The sequence below is a fragment of the Jaculus jaculus genome, chromosome 16, assembly GCF_020740685.1.
Source record: "Jaculus jaculus isolate mJacJac1 chromosome 16, mJacJac1.mat.Y.cur, whole genome shotgun sequence".
NCBI lineage: Eukaryota > Metazoa > Chordata > Mammalia > Rodentia > Dipodidae > Jaculus > Jaculus jaculus.
In genome coordinates this window covers 59,017,403-59,040,954 of record NC_059117.1, presented here as the reverse complement: position 1 = coordinate 59,040,954, position 23,552 = coordinate 59,017,403, and the positions used below count along the sequence as shown (strand labels likewise).

The 23,552-nt window shown below is 44.0% G+C and overlaps 1 protein-coding gene across 1 annotated transcript in view; it reads left to right on the top strand.

Annotated features, from left to right (window-relative positions):
* Nucleotides 1–4,537: 4,537 nt before the first annotated feature.
* LOC123455288 (collagen alpha-5(IV) chain-like) overlaps nucleotides 4,538–23,552 on the top strand; it is a 28,613-nt gene continuing 9,598 nt past the window's right edge. The window contains exons 1-12 of the mRNA XM_045135662.1: nucleotides 4,538–4,632; nucleotides 5,500–5,658; nucleotides 7,408–7,522; nucleotides 7,790–7,963; nucleotides 10,565–10,671; nucleotides 11,909–11,964; nucleotides 14,769–14,805; nucleotides 15,562–15,637; nucleotides 17,797–20,489; nucleotides 20,926–21,071; nucleotides 21,659–21,713; nucleotides 23,062–23,238. Of these exons, the coding sequence (XP_044991597.1) occupies nucleotides 4,538–4,632; nucleotides 5,500–5,658; nucleotides 7,408–7,522; nucleotides 7,790–7,963; nucleotides 10,565–10,671; nucleotides 11,909–11,964; nucleotides 14,769–14,805; nucleotides 15,562–15,637; nucleotides 17,797–20,489; nucleotides 20,926–21,071; nucleotides 21,659–21,713; nucleotides 23,062–23,238 (3,890 nt within the window). The remainder of the gene's footprint in view (nucleotides 4,633–5,499; nucleotides 5,659–7,407; nucleotides 7,523–7,789; nucleotides 7,964–10,564; nucleotides 10,672–11,908; nucleotides 11,965–14,768; nucleotides 14,806–15,561; nucleotides 15,638–17,796; nucleotides 20,490–20,925; nucleotides 21,072–21,658; nucleotides 21,714–23,061; nucleotides 23,239–23,552) is intronic.

Genomic DNA, 23,552 nt, shown 5'->3' with positions numbered 1-23,552 from the left:
GTAGCAGCAAGAGGCCCTGGCTTACCTATATTCACTCACTCTTTTGTCTCTTTCTCAAATAAATGAATAAAATTGGCAGGCTTAGGGAAGTAGATAGATGTCAGACCCAGCCAGGAAGGAGGGGGTTAGCATTTGAGAGCTCTTTTTTTTAAAATTTATTTGGGGGAGAGGGAGGGAGGGGAGAGAGAAAGGGAAAATGGGTGTACCATGACCTCTGGCCACTGCAAATGAACTCCATATTTATGTGCCACTTTGTGCATCTGGTTTATGTGGGTACTGGGGAATCAAATCTGTGCCCTTAGACTTTGCAGGCAAGCTCCTTAACTACTAAGCCATCTTTTCAGTAGAGAGGTTTGTTTACTTGTTTGTTTGTTTTGTTTTTTGAAGTAGGGTCTTGCTCTAGCCCAGGCTGACCTGGAATTCACTCGGTAGTCTTAGGCTGCCCTCAAACTCTTGGCAGTCCTCTGACCTCTGCCTCCCAAGTGCTGGGACTAAAGGCATGTGCCACCGTGCCTGGCCTATTTGATACTATTAAGTAGAAGAATGATAAATCAGCTTTATGCTTACAGAAATACCTGCAAAACAGAAAAAATTGCTATAGAAAGGAAATTGACAGCGTTCAGCATGTGAAGGTGAAGAGTCCCTGATTCTAAATCCAGGCATCTTGGTGACTGCCAGTGCCTTCTGGACCAGGTATGAGAGAAGTAGTAAACTCTATGCTAGATAGTGTTATTTTTAAATTTTTTAAAAAAAATTTTATTTTTATTTATTTATTTGAAATTGGCGGACACACAGAGAGAAAGAGGCACATAGATAGAGAGAGAGAGAGAATAGGACATGCCACGGCCTCCGGCCACTGCAAACGAACTCCAGATGCATGCACCCGGCTAATGTGGGTCCTAGGGAATTGAGCTTCGAACCGGGGTCCTTAGGCCTTACAGGCAAGCGCTTAACCAAACCATCTCTCCAGCCCTATTTTTTAATTTTTAATTTAATTTTACTTATGAGAGAGACAGAGCAAGGGGGTGGGGAGAACGGACATGGCAGGATCCCTAGTCACTGCAGTTATAGCCCAGATGCATGCACCACCTTTGGCATCTGGCTTATGTGGGTACTGGGGAACTGAACCTGAATCCTTGGGCTTCATAGGCCTTAATGGCTAAGCCATCTCTCCAGCCCAATAGTAGTAGTTTATGTACTGACTACAACTGTTTCTCCCTTGTAATGATGCTAACAACAGTAATAGGGAGTGGTGGCAGCAATACTGAGTAGTACATTCTCCCAGGAAGACCAATGGGGAGAGCATGTTACCAAGGGGTTTGCACTTTCCTCCGCCCAAAATGATCTGAATATCAGCCTGTGAACAGATGCTTAGCCGTCATATGACCTCTCAATAGCATTTTTCATCTACTTACAACTATCTAAAGAGATTTTGTGTCTGTGGTTGTTCATGGTGCATGTGTGTTGATATGTGAGTGCATGTGTAATTGCACACAGATACTCATGCGTGTGTGTGCATGTGGAGGCCAGATTTTGATGCCGAGTGTCTTTCTCTGTCATTCCCCACATCATTATTATGATGGCTAATTTTTTGTTTGTATGTGTATATAACAGCATGCACATGCTATGGTATGGATGTGGCATTCAGAGGACAATCTTGGCGTGTTGGTTCTCTCTTTCCATTTCATTTATGACAGAGTCTATTGTTTTGCCACTAGGAAGACCAGTCTATCTGGCCTGTGAACTTCCACATTCTTCCAGCTCTGCCTTCCATACCATAGATGCATTGAGATGACAGATGCTTGGGTTTAATTATTATAATTTGTTTAATTATTTTTTTTTGAGGCAACCCCAACAGACTGGTCTTTTTTTTTTTAAATGTGTTAGAACAAGAGAGAGAGAGAGACCTGGCACACCAGGGCCTCTAGCCACTATCACTGAAATACAGATATGTGTGCCACCTTGTGTGCTTGTGTGTCCTTGAGGGCTTGTGTCACCTTGTGCATCTGATTAAGTAGGATCTGAAGAATTGACATGGGCCCTTAGGCTTTGCAGACAAGCGCCTTAACCACTAAGCCATTTCTCCAGCCCTTTAAAAAAATATTTTATTTGATCCAGGCGTGGTAGTGCACACCTTTAATCCCAGCACTCGGGAGGCAGAGATAGGAGGATCACCGTGAGTTTAAGGCCACCCTGGGACTACATAGTGAATTCCAGGTCAGCCTGGGATAGAGTGAAACTCACTCAAAAAAAAAAAAATTATATTTGACAGAGAGAGAGGAGGAGAATGGGCATGCCAGAGCCTCTATCCACTGCAAACGAACTCCAGACACAAATGCCGCCTTGTTTATCTGGCTTATGTGAGTACTGGGAAATTGAACCTTGGTCCTTAGGCTTTTCAGACAAGCACCTTAACTGCTAGGCCATCTTTTCAGCCCTGTATCCAGTTTTATGTGGCTGCTGGAAAATGGATTGGGCTTAGTAGCTTGTGCCCTTAACTGCTGAGCCATCCCCCTAGCCCACCACCCGTCTTATGTTTTGAGATGATCTTACTCTGAAACAAGAACTCACTGACTGGGCTAGTCTAACTATTCCACAGGCCCTGCGGTTCATCCTGTGTTTGCCTCCCCAGTGCTGGGACTTCAGGCATGAGCTGCTATGGCAGGTTTATGTCAGTGCCCGGAATCTGAACTGAGGTCCACATTCTTATCTGACAAGTACTTGATTCACTGAGCCGTCCTCAGCCATTTATTTATTTATTTTTTGTTGGAAAGACATGGTCTCACAGTGTAGCCCAGGGTGACCTTAAACTCACTATCCTCTTCCCTCATCTTCCTAAGTGCTGGCATTTGTGGCGTTCTCCATCATGTCCAGCCAAAGGAGATTTTTAATTTGAATTCAGATTTAATGTTGCTTTGGGCTTTATTTTTCTCAATTAGAGAATTTGTTTATTTATTTACTTTCTGGCATAGCCTGGTGGTACAGGCCTGTGATCGCAGATACATGGAAGTCTTCAGCAGGAAGATCTGCTGTTCAAGGCCAGCTGCCGAGGTTACAGGGTGGATTCAACTTGGGGAACTTAAGGAAAACCTCCCCTCAAAATGAAAAGTAAACTTCGGCAAGGCGTAGTGGTGCTCAGCTTTGATCTAAGTACTCGGGGCAGAGGTAGGAGAATTGTTGTGAGTTCAAGGCCACCCTGAGACCACATAGTAAATTCCAGGTTGTCCTGGACTAGAGTGAGGCTCTACCTTAAAAAAACTAAAATATAAATAAAATCAATAAACTGGATGATAGGATTATTTACAGCAAAGTATGAGACATATCACCGTGCTGAGAAGAAGTGACAGGAGTGCTTAGCACTGCAATATCTCTCTCACACCTTCCAAGGCTCAGGGTCTATTGTGGAAGAGGTGGCGGAAAGAATATAAGAGCCAAAGGAAGGGTAGGACTCCTTACAACGTGCTCCTCCAGACACAAAATGGCCTGGATAGCCATGACCTCACAGCGCTTGATACTACCTACAGAAGACCATCATACTAGGAGGAATGCCTGCAAAACCAAAGGACCCCAGTTTAATTCCCCAAGACCACGTAAGCCAGATGCATAGGTAGCACTTGTGTCTGGAGTTCGTTTGCAGTGGCTGAGGTCCTGGCACATCCATATTAACTGTTATTGTCTCATTCTCTCTCTCCCTAATAAATAAATAAATAAAACTGAAATATATTAAAAAATAAGAATGGGCTGAGGGTTTAGCTCAGTGGTAGTATACTTGCCTAACATACTTGAGGCCCTAGGTTTAATCCCTAGTAAGGCCAAAAAGAAAAGCACATTTACTTCTCTGAAATGGTAATTTTTTAATGTATAATTAATTGGAAAAAGAGAGAGTGAATGGGCACATTGGGCTCTCTAGTCATTGCTAAGGAAGTCCAGACGCATGTGCCACCTTGTGCATCTGGCTTTATGTGGGTACTAGGGAATGAAACCTGGGTCCGTTGGCTTTGTAGAAAAGCGGCTTACAGCCAAGCCAACTCTCCAGCCCCTCCCCCGCCCCTTTTATTAATATTGGTTTTTTCAAGGTAGGTTCTCACTCTAGCCCAGGCTGATCTGGAATTCACTGTGTAGCCTCAGGGCGCCCTCGACCTCACAGCAATCCTAGTTTAGCCTCCTGAGTGCAGGGATTTTTAAAGGCATAGACCACTAGGCCTGCAGACTTGAGGATTGCAGGCAGGCCGGCCAGGGGCAGTCTGCCCAGTGATTGGCAGGTGTTTGGGCAAGTGAAAGGACGGGGGGGGGGGGGGTCCCATTGGCACGAGAGAGGGTGGGGCTTGACATGCGCACGCACGGGGCCCTCCTTCAAAAGGCCTGTGCTCTCCCAGAAGCAGCAGTCCGGCTCTTTCTCCTGCATGACTGGGAGCGGCTTCGTGGAACAGGCGACGGACGTCAGGCAGCGGACCGCGGAGCCTTGGCCTGGCTGGGCTCCAGCCTCGGCCCACAGCACGGAGCCCGGGACCTGGAGGAAGGCCGAGGTGCCCCGAGGATGCTCCGGCCGCCGGGCTGCCCGGGACTCCGTGCGGCGAGGCCGGCGTCCCCGCACCCTGGGCCGAAGACCCTCGGCTTGGACCCACCACCAAGGTGCCCTTAGGGCTCCTCCCCGCCCTGCGCGGTGCCGGCTTCTGAGACGACCCGACCCCCGGGAGGAGGAGGAAGAGAAGGCTGCGGACACAGGCCAGGTAAGCCCGGCCGCCCGGGACCCCGCGCCCAGAGAGGCCACGGAGCAAAGTCCACTGTCCCCCACAGGACGTGAGAGAATCGTTCCATCTGCCCCCACGCAAAGACCCCCGAGCCATACTATGCATGTAGAAACAGTGGTTCTGTGACCAGGATAGATGAATAGTATTAGGCTGTGAGAATAAGGGTACATTGAAATAGAACCATGTTTGAGATGGGGAAGTGCCTGACATCGTAGGTCAGGAAAAAAGCCACCCAGGTGCACACCGGAACCTGCTCCTCAAACAGACCACTTGGCATTCTGGGCTGAACTGAGCGAGGCAAATGATCTACACACTTCACACACCCCTCCCCCCCCAGGTCACGTTGCGGGGCGCCGTGGGCGCAGGGCCGCCACGTGGCAGGCCGGCTCCAGCACTTGCTTGTGCGTGGCTGGCATCCAGCTCCTCAGTTGAGGCTGGGGGTCACGTGCGCTTGTGACATCACTCTTGTTTACCTGCGTTGCCTGGCAGCCAACTGCTCCTCCCATTTACTGAGCCCAGGGTCTTCCTTGAGTGCAGTTCTGGTACTGTGGTGGGCAGCTTTCTATTTTGTTTGCTAGAAAGAAAGGTCTTGGAGCGTGGCCGTGAGGCCACGCAAAGCCGAGATCGATGGGGGCAAGGGCCCCGTGAGGCCTTTGACCTCTGTCATGAGGAGGGTGTCAGGGTTCCCAAGGAGCCCTGAGCCCCAGAGCTCCTGCACCAGCCTGTGCGGGGCTTGCTTCTGCTGCAGGTGCCTGAAGCCTGACAGGGGCAAAGCCCCGAAATACCTCCGGGCCTACAAGCCTGTAGGGCAGTTCCACCAAGCCGCCAGTGAAGGCTTGGTTGACACAGTGAGGTGTCTGCTCATGAGTGGAGAAGTCAGTGTGAACGCCACTGACATAAAGAACAGGTAAGAGGCCCGGAGGGGCAAGGGAGTGGAGTGCCCGGCGTACTGATCGTCCTCGGGGAGTTGTGTCACCTGTGTGGGTGGGTTCATCCATACAGACGGGGTGGCTGCTCTTGAAGTTCATCACACAGTCCGTGCTGCCTTGTGGTCATGAGCACATCTTACTGAGCCTTGTGTGATTATATTTTATTTTGTATAGTAGTAAATTAAAAAACTGCCATTCACACTTGTAAAACATTGGCAGTTACAAGTGGCATTTGAATTGCCAGAAGTGCCAAAATGTGAGATGAAGAGCACCATAGAATGCCTGGCAGGGTGCACTGGCCTGCGATCCCAGCTTCTAAAAGGCTGAGAGTAATGGATTGCAGGATGAAGGCCGAGATGGGCAACAAAGCTGACATTTTCTCACATTAACAACTGCGGTTATTGAGGGCTGGAGAGATGGCTTAGTGGGTAAGGTGCTTGCCTGCAAAGCCTAAGGACCCATGTTCTACTATTCAGCTCCCAAGTTAGTCAGACACACAAAGGTGAGCCAAGTGCCAGGTCGCTGACACACGCCCACTAGGTGGTGCAAGTGTCTGAAGCTCTGGCACACCAATTTTTTATCTCTCTGTCTGTCTGTTTCTCTCTCTCTCTCACAAAAAATAGAAAAAAAAACCAATTATGGTTATTTAAATACATAAATCCTTATATCTGCAAAGTTAGTTATTCTGTTTCACATAATGGTAATGTTACTTTTGTTTGTTTCCAGGTAGGGTCTTGCAGTAGCCCAGACTGACCTTGAATTCACTGTGTAGTTTCAGGGTGGCTTCGAACTCATGGCAGTTCTCCTACCTCTGCCTCCCAAGTGATGGTATTAAGGGAATGTACCACCACACCGGGTAGCGAATGGTATTAGGTATCATATATAACAAATACTGAGCAGTTAGAACAAGTCTAGAGGCTTTGAGTTGATTCTCATTAGAGCATTACACTAACATTCTTTTTTTTTTTTTTTTTTTTGAGATAGGATCTCATTCCGGCTCAGGCTGACCTAGAATTCACTATGTAGTCTCAGGGTGTCCTCGAACTCTGGGCGCTCCTCCTACCTCTGCCTTTCGAGTGCTGGGATTAAAGGCGTGTGCCACCATGCCCAGCTCACACATTCTTAGGGTAACTACTATTTTCAATCCCCATTTTATGGATGAAAAAAAGTGAGTAGGGCTCCTAGAGGAGTCAAGATGTACAGAAGGATTTGAATCCAAGCTTAGTTCAATGTAAAGGCTGCTCTGTGCAGGGATGCAACCTTGGTAGAGCTGTGTGCTGTAACCCCAGGACCACAAATCAGTAGATGGACAGACGGCGGAGATCTCTCGGTGGCTAAGAGTGTTTCTCACACAAGCACAAGGGCCTGAGAAGCCTGACACTGCTCCAGCTTGAGTTCCAAGGATCCATATAAAAGGTTGGGACTTCATAGTAAATTCAGGCCAGCTTGGGCTAGCGTGAGACCGTACCTCGGAAAGAAAAAAAAAAAAGAAAAAGTAGCTAATCAAGAAATGGAGGAGTCCCAAGATGATCTCCTGCCTCTACAGGAGGGGGCCGCAGGGCTTTGCATCAGATATACTTGTAACTCAACACACACACTACATAAAAGCACCCACAAACAAAGAGTAAATAAAAATAAGAACACTATCTGATTTTTATAATCATATCAATTGATGTGTTTTCACGTAGTGTTGTATAACTTCCTAAAATGCCCTCTCATTTGCATAGAACTGCTCTGCATTACGCTTGTGCCTACGGCCAACGGGAAGTGGTCCATCTCTTACTCACCTATCACTGCACCGTCAACATATTTGACAAGGAGCACTGCACTCCACTGATTAAGGTAGGTAACAGCCAACAACTTCAGTGTGAGACCAATGTCATTGAAATGCTTAGAATATCAAGTTGGGGGCTCACCCCTGTGATCTCACCATGTGAGAAAGTGGGACAAGTAGATTTTGAATCCAGAAAGGCCTGGGATACATGAAGAGACCTCATGTCAACATGGTAACAAAACATGCTTAGAGGAAAAATGAATGTATCTCATTTCTAGGGAAGTAATTGTGAAACTATCTGGATGTCTTTAAATTGGGGAACTCTTTGTCCACAGGCCAGCCAGCGGGAGTTTGCATTGTGTGCCGATACTTTGTTAGGAAATGGAGCAGATCCAAATGCTGCAGACAAGTATGGGAACACCGCCCTCCATTACGCAGCCCTGAATGATGACTTAGAACTGGCAGATCTACTGCTTGCCTACGATGCAAACATCGAGGCGAGAACAAAGGTAAGATGACACAACTCTATTTCCACAATAATCGAAATAGGTTTGTTTTAACAAAGGCACATGCTGCTCCATTTTTCACATGTGGAATCGCCAGTGTTAACAGGGTGAAATGTTTTGAAATTTTACTCCTGACAGATATTTCTTTTAATATTGGAACTTTTAAAGAAGTTTTAGTGGGCTGGAGAAATGGCTTAGCGGTTAAGCGCTTGCCTGTGAAGCCTAAGGACCCTGGTTCGAGGCTCGGTTCCCCAGGTCCCACGTTAGCCAGATGCACAAGGGGGCGCACGCATCTGGAGTTCGTTTGCAGAGGCTGGAAGCCCTGGCGCGCCCATTCTCTCTCTCCCTCTGTCTTTCTCTCTGTGTCTGTCGCTCTCAAATAAATAAATAAAAAAATTAAAAAAAATATATATACATATAATTAAAGAAGTTTTAGTGGCTACAGCATTTTTTTCTATGCATTTGTGGTAAATGGTTGAAGAGACATTGAATTTTTCAAAGGTAAAACTTTGTTTAAATACGTTTTTCACCAAGGACTTTGTAATTAGTGTAAAACAACATAGAACAGTAAACTTTGTCAGTTAATATGAATAGCCATATGATGGCTTCACAATGCATTGATTCAGAAGTTGGGGAGATACCAGTGCAAATGGAGTGGAAGTTAATGTGTTGAAGAAATTCCTGTAGTGTTTGGCACCGTTTTCATTACACTTAATTTATTATCACTTGACTTTTTGGTAAAAGGAAGAAGAGTCCACAGTCACACACTTGCTTTTCCTTAAGCATGTGGAAATGTCCACAGCAGAGGGAAATCTCAAGGGCTGTGGGTTCAGTGTGGCTCATAAGTACACTGAGTTGCCTGCATGGCTCAAGTCCACATTTGAACTGTGATGGAAACTTCTAAAAAAACTTGCTATTAAAAATTGAACGCAGGGCTGGAGAGATGGCTTAGCAGTTAAGCGCTTGCCTGTGAGGCCTAAGGACCCCGATTCCAGGCTCGGTTCCCCAGGACCCACGTTAGCCAGATGCACAAGGGGGCGCACGCGTCTGGAGTTCGTTTGCAGAGGCTGGAAGCCCTGGCGCGTCCATTCTCTCTCACTCTCCCTCTATCTGTCTTTCTCTCTCAAATAAATAAATAAATAAATAAATAATAAACAAAAAAAATTGAATGCAGCCGGGCGTGGTGGCATACGCCTTTAATCCCAGCACTCGGGAGGCAGAGGTAGGAGGATTGCCATGAGTTCAAGGCCACCCTGAGATGACAGTTAATTCCAGGTCAGCCTGGACCAGAGTGAGACCCTACCTCGAAAAACAAAAACAACAACAACAACAAAAAAAATTGAACGCAGAGGGAATTAACACAGGATTTTTTTATAATCTTGGAAAATGCTAATAAAAATTAAAAAAAAATTGAACGCAGTCGGGCATGGTGACGCTCACCTTTAATCCCAGCACTCAGGAGGCAGAGGTAAGTGGATCCGTGAGTTCAAGGACACTCTGAGATGATGTAGTGAATTCCAGGTTAGCCTGAGCTAGCGTGAGACCCTACCTTGAAAAAACTAATTGAATGTAGTCTCCTGTGGCATTCTGGTGTTTGAGGAACAGACTACTTATATGGTGGGGCCCATGTGAGATGCATGTTTCTAGGGATATGACAGGATATTACCTCACACCTCCTGCTTTTCCTCTACAAATATTTGACATCATGATTCATGATTATTGTCAAGTATTGTAAGATTATCAACTTGATTTATATTAATTTATAGAGATATATGGTTGATAACAATGTAGAAATACATTAGCCTACACTTTCTGTTAGAAGCTTAACATTGGATTGAAGTTTACAAGTTAGGGCTGGATCGATGTCTCAGTGGTTAAGGAACTTGCTTGCAAATCATAACAAGACAGGTTTGATTCTCCACTATTCACATAAAGCTAGATGCAAAAATAGGCACATGCTTCTAGAGTTAATATGCAGAGGCCCGAGGCTCTGGAGTGCCCATTCTATCTCTGTTCTCTGTCATTCTAGGCCTGAGGCCCAAGAGTGCCCATTCTGTCTCTATTCTCTCATTCTCTGTTTATAAATAAATAATTTTTTTAACAGAAGAGAAACTGGGGGCTGGGGAGACGGCTTAGTGATTAAGGCACTTGCTTGCAATACCTGGGAATGCATGTTCAAATCTCCAGGTCCCATGTAGCAGGATACACAGTGATGCATAAAAGGTAAAAGATAGAAAACCTGCATTCAAACAGTTCTCATTTTAGTTGAAAAAGTTCATACAAGTCCCTAAAAGTGAAGTTAGAGCCAGTGGGTGATTGAGGTGAGTTTTTGAGAGAACTGAAGTGCACGTGTTGATACTGAGCAGGGGCAGCACGTGTCCCAGGCGCAGGAGCATCCTGTGGGCTGGAGCAGCTCGGGGACAAGGACGAGAGGGACTTGTTAGTTCCTGTCTACACTCCTCCTTGTGTTCAAGACCTCTTTCATAATATTTACAGTTCAGTGAAGAAATGCTTAGATCATGTAAGTTGTAAATTATCAACACAGATAATTTACAACTTATTTATTTGTGTGCCTATATATTGATTGATTTGTTATTTTTGTAGGAAGGCTTTACTCCGTACCTCCTTGCTCTACAAGAAAACAAAGATCTTATAGCAGAATTTTTGGAGGACATGGGCGCAGATATACATGCAGAGGAACTGCTGGATAGGTATGGTTCCCTCTTTGTCACCTCTGTGCTGTCCTGAGTGGTGGCACTCACAGAAGTCAGAAGGGCAAGGTGGCAGGAGGGAAGACTTGACTCACCTCTCATGAATACCAGGGAGGCAATGCAAGGAAGGCTTAGTAAGAACAGCCACTGCTCAGATGAAGCGACAAGGCATGCGTAGGAGGTTCCTCTCCCTTCTCACCCTGCTGACTCGGGGTCTCTGTGCTCTGCTTCGTTGGTCACGGAGCTGAGACTCGGAGCGGGTCACGTTCCCTTAGATCACAGGATCTCTTTCCTTCTGCGTGCTTCTCTCTGCTTGTGACCCTTCGTTTACTCAAAGTACACAGTGCTGAGCACACAGAGTTGAGATCAGTAGACTTTGAGAAGACTGAGGGCCGGAGGCAAATGGAAGCCGGGCTCAGGGCTCTTAGTTTTGCTGGAGACCCCATGAGTGATGGCCCTTTGGTCATGGCTCTCCAGAGCAGGATCACAGCCCTCTCAAATGTTCATCCCAGTGGTGAAGCCCAAAGTGGAATCCAGGAAAGGGGAGCAGTCATGGGGTGTGTAGCCCTCCTGGGAGTTCTGGCAAGGGTGTGTGCTGTAAGGACTCAGCATGTGGTCGAGCATAGACATAGTGAGGTTATAGTTTCAACATCCAATCACCAATTTCCAGTTAAGAAACATCTTATCTTCAAAATGCCCAAAGTGTGGTGTGCTGTGAGTGTGGTGGCAGGTGATGCTTACAGGCAGAAACTCATCTCATCATCTGTCACACCAACTGTGTGGGAAGCAGGCTCAGACTCCCAGAAATGCCTACGAGGCTGAGCCCATGGTATGGTGTGAATCTGTAGGAACCTGGGACAGTCCTTAGTTCCTCCTGAATAATGAGAGGTACACGGAACTGTGTGTTGCGAGTAGGGAACTCTCAGTCCCTGCATCCGCAAAAAAGAAAATGCCTGGAGAAGCAACCAGCCCAGAACACTGACAGCAAGAGTGTGACCACGGGGAGTGAGCCGCTTCAGATCATCCTCTTTCCTCTGTGTGTGGGGGCTGGAGGGTGTCTCCGTGTATGTAAGTATCGTGTGTGTGGTTTTATGTTTTAATGAAGGGGAAAATCCTGTTCCTTTCTTTGACATAAGAGGAGAAAGTAAGGAAAGCCTTCATCAATCATAACTAATTGCTGAAGGACATATCAGTTGTTTTTAATAAGTTCATCAAAGTAACTATCATTTCTTTTTAGAAAACACCGTAAGATACACCACAGGAAGATGTGTAAGCATACAGCACGACGTCCAGGTAAGACTGCATTATTATTATTATTATTATTATTACAGAAGGAGGAGAGAGAGAGTGAGAATGGATGCACCAGGGCCTCTGGCCACTGCAAACAAATTCCAGATGCATGTGCCACCATGTACATCTGGCTTATGTGGGACCTGGAGAATCAAATCTCAGTCCTTAGACTTCTCAGGCGAGCACCTTGACCACTAAGCCATCTCTCTAGTCCTGGACTGTTTTGTTTTTCCCCATACTGTGAGTAGACGTAGGGTCTCACCCATGTGAGGCCCTTGGCTCCACGGCTGACCCACACCCCCAGCTCCAGGAAGGAATGCTGATGTTCATTTACGCCTGGTGCTCTGAATTTACATGGGAAAACAAATACCAATTATCATTATACATTTTGTTCATTTCTTACCAAGTGACTGGAGGTTCAAAGTGAGTTAAGAAATTCTTACTAGATAATTCAAAATCAGACAATTTTTGGTTGATTTTTGGTTCCTGAAAACAAACTTAAGACACATAGATATAATCCTTTACAAATAAGAGAACGATGTTAAGTTAAATATTTGAGAAAGATGGCAAAAGAAACACAAAATGTTTAACATTATTACAAGGTAAAAAGGGTGTAAAAATGTATTTTAAGCCCATGCGTATAATAAATACATTTATTTTGTATGTTATGATTATCACACTACAATTATGATTTATTTGTGTAGTGGTTTCTCTGTAGTTGCACAAAGAATTTTAATAATGATTGCATGTGTAAAATACTACTTTATGACATCATGAAGCCATGAATACCTTCAAATGGGATCTGTGGCATAGAGTAAGATACATGAAACACTTTATTAATGTACTGCTTGTTCCTACTATTACAATTGTATAATATAACCTTTAACCTCTCAGTCTGCACAAACCATACAAGATGCTATTACTGTGGTCTTTCTGTCACATATTGAGGTGAATATGCCTGGCTGTAATACATTGTAACAGGCTCACTGAATATCTCTTTTAAAAATCACTGCTACTTTTTTTGTCATTGCAACAAATTGAGTGTAGAGTTTTTTGAGCACTCTAGGCACTGTGCCTCCTCCCGAGCTGTACCTCCAGCTCCTTTTTGACCTTGCCTTTTTGTGGACTAAATCAGAATATGGTGCCACTTATTTAACATGCTGAAAGTATACTTTTCAGGGAGATCTGCCACATCATGTGGGCTGACAAAGATCACATCATGCAGGAATACCACGTTCTACCAAGTCTGTCCAGACATGTTAGTAGTAAAGAAACACTCTTGAGAATTTGCACTTTTTTTGCTTTTTTAAAAAAATTTTATTTTTATTTATTTATGAGAAAGAGAGAGAGAGAGAGATATTGAGAGAGATTGAGAATGGGAATGCCAGGGCCTCTAGCCACTGAGAATTTGTACTTTTAAAAACTCTCTACAACATCTTTCATACCTACATTTCTGCTGGAAATAAGACCAGGAAATAAATGTTGTAGATAAATTATAATAATCTTTTGCCATTCATGAGTATGCAGAAATTCAATATTTTTATAAGAGGGCTTATTTTCTTAGGTACCATTTTGTGACTAACACCTTCTTCACTATCTATGGTGATCAGTATTGGCTGATGGCTAAGGAAGTGCTCCATCATAAGCAACATCAGCCTAGACTATAGTTTTGGACAACCCTCGACTCTCATCTTTGGAAATACCAGGAAGGTCTCACTGGGTGTTTGTGTACTTCAAGTGAAGTGAGAATGAGTTATCTTCTCTTTTAGTGAGAGCCAGCTGCTGGTATGGGACGAGCACGTGCGTGGATCAGTGTGCTTGGTGTCAGGTGGTTCTGGGGAGGCTTGTCGCTCTGTCCCCAGTGCCTCCTTCGCCATGTCTCGCTGTGAGACCATACAGCTCAGCGGTCTTCACTCCAAAGACAGTGGCCTCTCCCAGAGTTCTTTTTATTTATTTATTTATTTACTTGCACATGGGCAGAATGAAGGGAAGCTGACAGTGACTCTTGCCCCTGCAAGAGAATGTCCATGTTGCATTATGTGATGAAGAATGGAACCTGGGCTGGCAGGCTTTCTGCACGAGCACCTTTCACCACTGAACCAAATCGCCTTCAATGGTTCATTTAAAGGGAGATGAAGTGGAGGATGAGCACACATCAAATAGGGAGCAGAGCTAGAACTACGCACTTCCACTAGCATCTTTCCCAGAGGAGGAGTGGGAGGGTAAGCACACTGCCCTTTCTTGAGTTTTGCCGCACTGACGGCTGGAAGTTCATTCCATACATCCTGGTTCTTGGTCTGTTTCCTGTTTTTTTATGCTGAACGGCACACAATGACTATAGTTCTACCTTCCTTGTGAGAGACTTTCATCCTAAACTGAGCAATTTCAAAGGAAGAGCTGGAGATAATTTTCTCGGGCCAACAAAGAACATAGAAGTGTTCCTCAAGCCATCAAGTGCAGAACAGCAACATGCCAGCTGCTTGACGCTGTCACCTTGTGATGGTCATTCTGCTGGCAGAGCACCTTATGTCAGGGTGACAGTGCTCAGTTAGGATGGCGGTCATTACCCACAGCAGTTTACATCCACGTGCTAATCCTTCATTGATTTCTTTCTTCTCCTTATAGTTTTTCACTACACAAAGTAATGGAAGTAAGACTTCAGGGCATTATGACCTGCCTATTAATATTATAATGAGTGCTCACTCTAGATTCGTGTCTATTAATGTCCTACCAATATATCAGTCATGTAATTTTACTATGTTCCATTTTGTATTGCTGTTGTACAATGTACTTTCCTTTCTCTTCAGATGCAGCTTGCAGTACTTCTCCCAGCTTCTCTCGCAGGTAGGAGTTCTCTGACCTTCAATATTCTGGAGTCATGGACAACACACAGAAGAGGCACTTGTGATCTTTGAGTGTTCTTGCAGATACACATCATGCTACGTGCTTCATGTGTGTTAGCTTGTAACCATCACAACAGGCTTACAAAGCATCTGTGCTTCCTAACCTGTTTTTCATGAACTCGGTAGCTGTGAAGGGAGTCCAGAGAAGGTGGTTGCTGTTTTGATAACTTCATGATTTAATTTTCTCAACTGAGAAACTTCCCGGTCTCTGAAGCTTGTCAAAGATACTCTCAGGAGGGTTGTCTGTAGCAGATAGGCTTGTGGTATTGTCGGCCCCATGCCTATATTTACAGACATAGATCTACAATTAGTCTTTAGCAAGGAACAGTCAACTGGGAGGGCCTACTTTTATCTTTCTGCCTTGTTTTAGTAAGGAATTTGCTCCCGTTTAGATACCACATATGCTAAGTCCACTTAGGGGGTGTTCCGTTAAATCTTCAAGAGAAGTACTTTATACAGACACACGCAGCGCAGACTCTGCCAACATGCGGGCTGTAGGTGTTCTGTATGGACCTGGTTGGTCTCCATTGAACATCCCCCATAGTCAAGTACATAAAGGCATAAATATCTAAAAGCTCTTAAAAGTCAACTTTTCTTACATAAATGAAGAACTCCTATCTATTATGCAGACAAGTGACCTTTTACTGAACTTTATTTTAATAACCAAAGTTACTCATTGTATGTTCTCACTCTGAAGGGTGACCAACAGAAATGCTCCTGGTGCTCCTGCAACTAAAAAAAGAGCCAAGAAAGATGATGATTTTAATGCCCAGGTAAAATGCCCCTTTCTGAAATTAATTTTTTTGTTCTGAATTTTGTTTGTAGTGATTACTTTTAAAATACAGCAATTGTCTGCCCGGTATCATTTGTTTGGAAAGTTGTAAAGTTAAGACCAATTTAATTATTTATTACTTTGATAAAATTAAATATGACTAGTACAAACATTAAGGTAGTAATGGATGAGGAAGAAAATGAGTTTGAACGTCCACAGGTACTGGAAAATTAATTAGGGATGCTTGGCCCATAGTACAGGACGTTTACTATTCTATGAAGGATTATTTGGAGAAATGTACCTTACAGGGCTTTTTACATTACACTGACTTGACTCATGCCTAAATAAGTCTACTAATTAATTAAACACACACTCAGGCATGAGCGTGCCAGTGTCTTATGCCACTCCAACGAAAGAAACAGATTCTGAAGCTAATCTTCTGGCTGACTTTAGATGGGTAACTGAGGAATTCAACCCATGTAAGCACTTTTAATCACTGAGCTATTTCCCTCCCCCCATTAATCCTTAATAAATCCAATTATCAGTGAATGCAACTCTAGAAATTCCCTGAGGCCTGGACCTGTACCTTTTAGAAGAACCTCTTCCCTATTTTTTTTTTCTTTGCCTGTCTATTTAGTCTAAGAGTGTTGCAGAGGTGCCTTGAGGTACCTTAATAAGATGAGGTTGCCTGGAAAACCTATGGACCAAGGTTCAATTCCTAATTACGCATGTAAGCCAGATGTAAAAGGTGGCACCGGCATCTGAAGTTTTTTGCAGTTGCTAGAGGCCCTGGTGTGCCCATTCTCTTATCTGCCTGCTCTCTCACTCACTCACTCAAATAAATAAATAAATAAAATGTTTAGACTAACATAGTTAAGAAGTTACAGAAAGCTAAACATTTAGTGTATCAAAATCTATATTACATATGGGTTGTCCCATGTTTTCTATTTGATTCCATGAAGAGTGTGTTTGACTCTGTAACTAAAGAAAACATGTTTTGCTTTGCATGGTGGCTCATGCCTTTAATCCCAGCACTTGGGAAGCAGAGGTAGGAGGTTCACTGTGAGCTCGAGGCCACCCTGAGACTACATAGGGAAGTCCAGGTCAGCCTGTACTAGAGAGGAACCCTACCTTAAAAAAAAAAGGAAACATTTAGGATACTTCCTTAAAATGTTGCTCAATGATCTCCATATTTTATTATGTATTAGGTTTTGTAATACATGATGTTTTTTCATTTGTAGCATAATAATTAGTAAGTTTTTTATTTGACTCTATTAGAATGTTGAATTGTGACACACACTAAGATATTAAGACTGACAAAGGATCTAGATACAGTATTTCAAAGCAATCCCATCCCCCAAGTAGGAATTAATTGGTTTGCAAAGCTCACATTTCCTAAATTTATTGGTTTAATCACATTGGGTAATTTATCTGATTCAGTGTTATGGAATATCATCATTTTCGGTGACTTAAAATGCTGGGTAGAGCCCGTAAAGGGCTTTGAATCATCCAGAATTTGTTGGCCTTGAAGGCAATTACATGTCCTCCAGGTAAAATTGTGTGTGTGTGTGTGTGTGTGTGTTATGTATGTATGTGTGTGTGAAGCTCATGTCATGTGTGCATTCAAGCAGAAGTCAGAACACCCAGATTCCTGCTTTTATAGCACGTCCACTTAGGACTTTCCTTGAGGCCCTGTTTCTCATTTAAATCTGAAGCTCTTGTCTGTTAGCAAGCCTCAGCAATTCTGTAGTGTCCGCCTGCTACAGACTGGGGCTGCAGTTGTGAATGACTATGGTCAGCTTTTCATGTGGGATTGGGGGTTTGAAATTCACTGTCTCTGTCAGGATTGGCCCTAATGCTTAAATAGCAAACACACTTTAACTGCCCACTCATCTCCCCAGCCCAGAAATAGAATGTTACACTACATATGTGAAATGTGGAAGGCCTCTCCAGAATTCCATGCTTATGCCCCAGCAGATCCTTAAGGCCTCTTGGAGAGCTTGAGGCCACCCTGAGACTACATAGTGAATTCCAGGTCAGCTTGGGCTCTAGGGAGACCCTACCTGGAAAAAGACAATAACAAAAAGAAAAAAGAAACGTAAGAAAACTATACAATTTCTTTTTAGTGAAAAGTAACACAACTGAAACTATCTATTAAAGGTTGAAAGAATGGAGAAGGAAAGCACATGGAAGGTACTGACAGGCTCAGAAAAGTTACGTCATAGACCTGCAGCTACTGCTTCTGCTGCCGCTGCCGCTGACCCTGCTGCTGCTGATGGCACTGATCCTTTTGCTCCACTTCCTACTCCTGTCTCTACTACTCCTAATGGTGATCCATTTGATTGTCCTGCTCCTTCTGCTTGTGATACTCCAGATGGACCTGAAACTTCAGGTGGTCTCAATACTCTGGATGGTCCTGACAGTCCAGATGATCCTGATATTCCAGATGGACCTGAAACTCCAGGTGGTCCTGATACTCTGGATGATCCTGATATTCCAGATGGACCTGAAACTCCAGATGGTCCAGATTCTCTGGATGATCTTGATACTCCAGATGGACCTGAAACTCCAAGTGGTCCTGATACTCTGGATGGTCCTGATACTCCAGATGGACCTGAAACTCCAGATGGTCCTGATTTTCCAGATGATCTTGATACTCCAGATGGACCTGAAACTCCAGGTGGTCCCGATACTCCAGATGGTCCTAATATTCCAAATGGACCTGAAACTCCAGATGGTCCCAATACTCTGGATGGTCCTGATAATCCAGATGATCCTGATACTCCAGATGGACCTGAAACTCCAGGTGGTCCCGATACTCTGGATGCTCCTGATACTCCGGATGGTTCTGATTCTCCAAGTGATCGTGATACTCCAGATGGACCTGAAACTCCAGGTGGTCCCAATATTCTGGATGATTCTGATATCCCAGATGGATCTGAAATTCCAGATGGTCCTGATACTCTGGATGGTCGTGATATTCCAGATGATCCTGATATTCCAGATGGACCTGAAACTCCAGATGGTCCTGATATTCTGGATGATCCTGATATTGCAGATGGACCTGAAACTCCAGATGGTCCTGATACTCTGGATGGTTCTCCAGATGATCCTGATATTCCAGATGGACCTGATATTCCGGATGGTCCCAATACTCTAGATGATCCTGATATTACAGATGGACCTGAAACTCCAGATGGTCCTGATACTCTGGATGGTCCTGATATTCCGGATGATCCTGATATTCCAGATGGACCTGAAACTCCAGGTGGTCCTGATACTCTGGATGCTCCTGATACTCCGGATGGTTCTGATTCTCCAGATGATTGTGATACTCCAGATGGACCTGAAACTCCAGATGGTCCCGATATTCTGCATGGTCCTGATACTACAGATGATCCTGATATTCCAGATGGACCTGATATTCCAGATGGTCCCAATACTCTAGATGATCCTGATATTCCAGATGGACCTGAAACTCCAGATGGTCCTGATATTCCGGATGATCCTGATATTCCGGATGATCCTGATATTCCGGATGATCCTGATATTCCAGATGGACCTGATATTCCAGATGGACCTGAAACTCCAGGTGGTCCTGATACTCTGGATGCTCCTGATACTCTGGATGCTCCTGATACTCTAGATGGTTCTGATTCTCCAGATGATCGTGATACTCCAGATGGACCTGAAACTCCAGGTGGTCCCAATATTCCGGATGATCCTGATATCCCAGATGGTCCCGATACTCTGGATGGTCCTGATACTCTAGATGATCCTGATATTCCAGATGGACCTGAAACTCCAGATGGTCCTGATACTCTGGATGGTCCTGATATTCCGGATGATCCTGATATTCCAGATGGACCTGAAACTCCAGGTGGTCCCGATACTCCGGATGATCCTGATATTCCAGATGGACCTGATATTCCAGATGATCCTGATATTCCAGATGATCCTGATATTCCAGATGGACCTGAAACTCCAGGTGGTCCCAATACTCCAGATGATCCTAATATTCCAGATGGACCTGAAACTCCAGATGGTCCTGATACTCTGGATGGTCCTGATATTCCGGATGATCCTGATATTCCAGATGGACCTGAAACTCCAGGTGGTCCCGATACTCCGGATGATCCTGATATTCCAGATGGACCTGAAACTCCGGATGGTCCTGATACACCAGATGGACCTGATGCTCTGGATGGTCCCAAAACTCTGGAACATCTTGATACTCCTGCTGATCCTTCTGCTCCTCTTTCTTCTCCTATGTATCCGCACCTTTTCTTCCTCCTCCTCTTGCTTCTCCTGTTCCTCTTGCCCCTGCTATTACGCCTGCCCCTGATGTTCCTGCTGTTCCTGGTGATGCTGTTTCCTGACCCTCCTCATGCTCTCCTTGCCTCTTCTGCACCTTATACACCTGAGGGTCCGGATACTTCCGACGGCTCAGATGCTCCTGATGGTCTGGATATACCTGATGGTTCAGATGCCCCTGATGGTCTGGATACTCCTGATGGTTCCGATATTCCTGATGGTCCTGATACTTCTGATTTTTCCAATATGCCTAATGGTCCACATACCTTTGATGGTCCTGATACGTCTGGTCATCCAGACACTTCTGGTGTTCCAGACACTTCTGGTGGTCCCAATGCTCAGGATGGCCCTGATTCTCCTGCTCCTCCTGCTGGCCTTCTTGATCTTCCTCTTTCTGTGGATGCTGATGTTCCTGCCCCTCCTCCTGTTCCTCCTGCTCCTGCTGATGCTTCCACATCTCCTGATGTGGCTGACTGTGATGATGGAAAACAAGCTCTACAAGCAGTCAAGGAGTTTCCTGCTAAGGAGAAACATGATAAGTAAGATGATGGCAGTAATTTAGGCTAGATAATTCTTTCCCAAGAAAAATCCATTCTGATTTGGGCTTGTTTTCATGATAAATTAATAACCATCTAGATGGCTTTGCATTAAAGGCCCTTGCCTGTGAAGCCTAAGAACTCCTGCTCAAATCTTCAGGTCCCATGTAGCCAGGTGCAGTGATGCAAACATGCAATGTCGCACATGAACACAAGGGGGCACAGGCATTTGGTGTATGTTCACAGTGGCTCAAGAACCTGGTCTGCCCATTGTCTGTCCCTCTGTCCCTTTCTCCATCTCTTTCAAAATAATAAATTTAAAAAATCTGTTAAAATTAAGAAGTGTAGAAAGGGTAATTTTTATAATTTCCCCAAATTGTTTTGTAACCTTGATGAGTAGAATTAATAGGAAACATTGTTTTCTATGTCTAACTTGCAGAAATGAAGGTACCTGTCCTTTGGAGAAAGGAAACAAAAGTGAAATTAGAAAGAATCCATTGAGAGGATTGGTGAGAACACCAACACCTGAGATATCTGCTGCAGAAATGGACACACTGATGGAAGTGAACGGTCATCCCGCATCAGGTGAACTCCAGCACAGGGTTAACAAGGGAGCAAGGGAATCAAGCTAGGATAGCAGGCTTTGCGAGTAACCATCTTTAGCTTCTGAAACATCTCCCCAGGCTATCGCGATCTGTTTCTTACAACATCTACCTGAATTTATAACCATCAGTTAACTGAGATTCTGTGCTAGAATAAGATAAATGAGAGCCAAGGTCTCATCTGTTCAATTAGCTATGCTTAAAAAATACCTTCCACACAGTCGGGCATCATGGTGCACGCCTTTAATCCCAGCACTCGGGAGGCAGAGGTAGGATCCCTGTGAGTTCAAGGCCACCCTGAGAATGCAGAGTGGAATTCCAAGTCAGCTTGGGTAGAGTGAGACCCTACCTCAAAAAAAAAAAAAAAAAAAAATTGTGTGTGTGTGTGTGTGTATACATACATACATACATACACACACACATACATATACAGATGTATGTTACACATTATAACAAACACTCTCAGTAGACATTTCCTCAGAGTATGAATGAAGGAATCTAAAAATGCATATTACACATACATAAAAATTACTCATATATTATTTCCATTTCCTTTTCTCCATGATACAGATTCCACTGTCAGATTGGAATGTAATAATGAAGCATTTTCATACAAAAGCCTAAAGTAAGTTAAAGTTAATGACAATGATGTAGCTACAAAAGTAATTCAAAAAATGGAAAAACCTAAAGTTTTGTTACAAATAAATCCAAAACTAGGAATAATTAAAAGGTATAGTTATAATATCCTACTTTCATTTATTTATTGATTTGTTTTGTTTATTTGAACAAGAGTGAAAGTGTCAGATATATGCATAGAGAGATAGATTGAGATTGAGGGTGCTAGGGCCTCCAGCCACTGCAGACGAACTCCAGATGCATATGTCCCCTGTGCATCAGGCTTATATGGGTCCTGAAGAATTGAACCTATGGATTCTTTGGCTTTGCAGGCAAGTGCTTTAACCACTAAGACAACTCTGCACCCCATAATATCCTACTGTTAAAGACCTAAACTGTTCTTACTGAGGAATGAAAGGGTACGCTCCCAGTACTAAGTTCATGCTGTGTTTTGTTTGTTTTTCTTTTTGGTTACGGGTTTTCAAATTTGCGTTTCCCTATAGCCCAGGCTGACCTGGAATGCACCACGTAGTCTCAGGGTGGCTTCAAACTCACAGTAATCCCCCTTACTCTGCCTCCCAGCTGGGATCAAAGAAGTATGCCACAAAACCCAACTCCATGCTATATTTAACATCATTTATATTGAACATTGTTACATTTGAAAACAAAACGAAAATACATCATGAATCGCTGATGCATCACTCCTGTCACTGAGTCATTGGTTATAGTCAGCAAGGTCAATCCTGTGAGAGTAGCATTCATAAGTAATATGACATCATCTCTGGTTACATTCATCTGTTCTTTTCCATTTAAGTTTCTAGAACACAAAGGCACCATGTGTCTAGTGTCTCTTATCTAGATGGTTGGTGTCCCTGTTTGTTCAGCCCCTTGTTGACATTGTTTTTGTAAAGACTTCCTTGTGCTCAGTTACAACTTCTCACACAAGCCTCATGTACCACATAGCATCATAATTGTACCTTTGTCCATCTTGTGATCAGAAAATATCTTTCCATTTCCTGGTAATCCTCATTTTAAAAATTCATTTAAAGAAAAGTAGGTCTTGAAGAGATGGCTAAGCCATTAAGACACTTGCCTGCAAATCCAAAGAACACAGGACAATGCCCTAGGACCCATTTGAGCCAGCTGCACAAGGTTGCACTTGTGTCTGAAGATCATTTGCAGAAGTAAGGGGCCTCGCCTCACCCCTTCTTTCTCTATCTGCCATATGCTCTATCTCTCTTGAACAAATAAAAACTGTTGAAAAAGTAATAAGTGGAGGAGTGGTAATTTTCCCCCATTTTTTGTAATCTTGTCAGAACGAACAGTAGAAAACATTAACTTTCATGAATCTCTTAAAGGAATGAAGCCCCCTGCCCCCTGGCAGACGAAAAGAAAAGTGAAAATAGCAAATTCATTAAAGGCGAACCTGTGTCTGCATCAACCAGTGAAGGGTCTCCTGTTGAAATTGATACTGGGCTGCAACCCCAAGTTGACGGCAGTCACGTGCCAGGTGATCTACATCACACTGGGAAAAAGTAAGACCACCGAATATTCCTTTTCCTGGACAGCAATTTTACACTGCTTGGTTTCTCTGGAAATTGTGTGGATTCATGTACTATTCATTCAAAGTAGGAGAATACTCATCTCCATCACATTGCTGAAGGGTGGAGGAAGATGGGCACCAGGCACACTGCCAAGCAGGAACAGTGATGATGGAAGCTTGGCTGTAGTGGATAATGACACCTAATACCTTAGACAAGGTTTCCTCAGAAAAGCATTCAAGAACTAGTTAGAAAGTAAAGGGCAGTGGACAACGGAAGAGATTTCTCTTTTTACATCAATTGAAAGA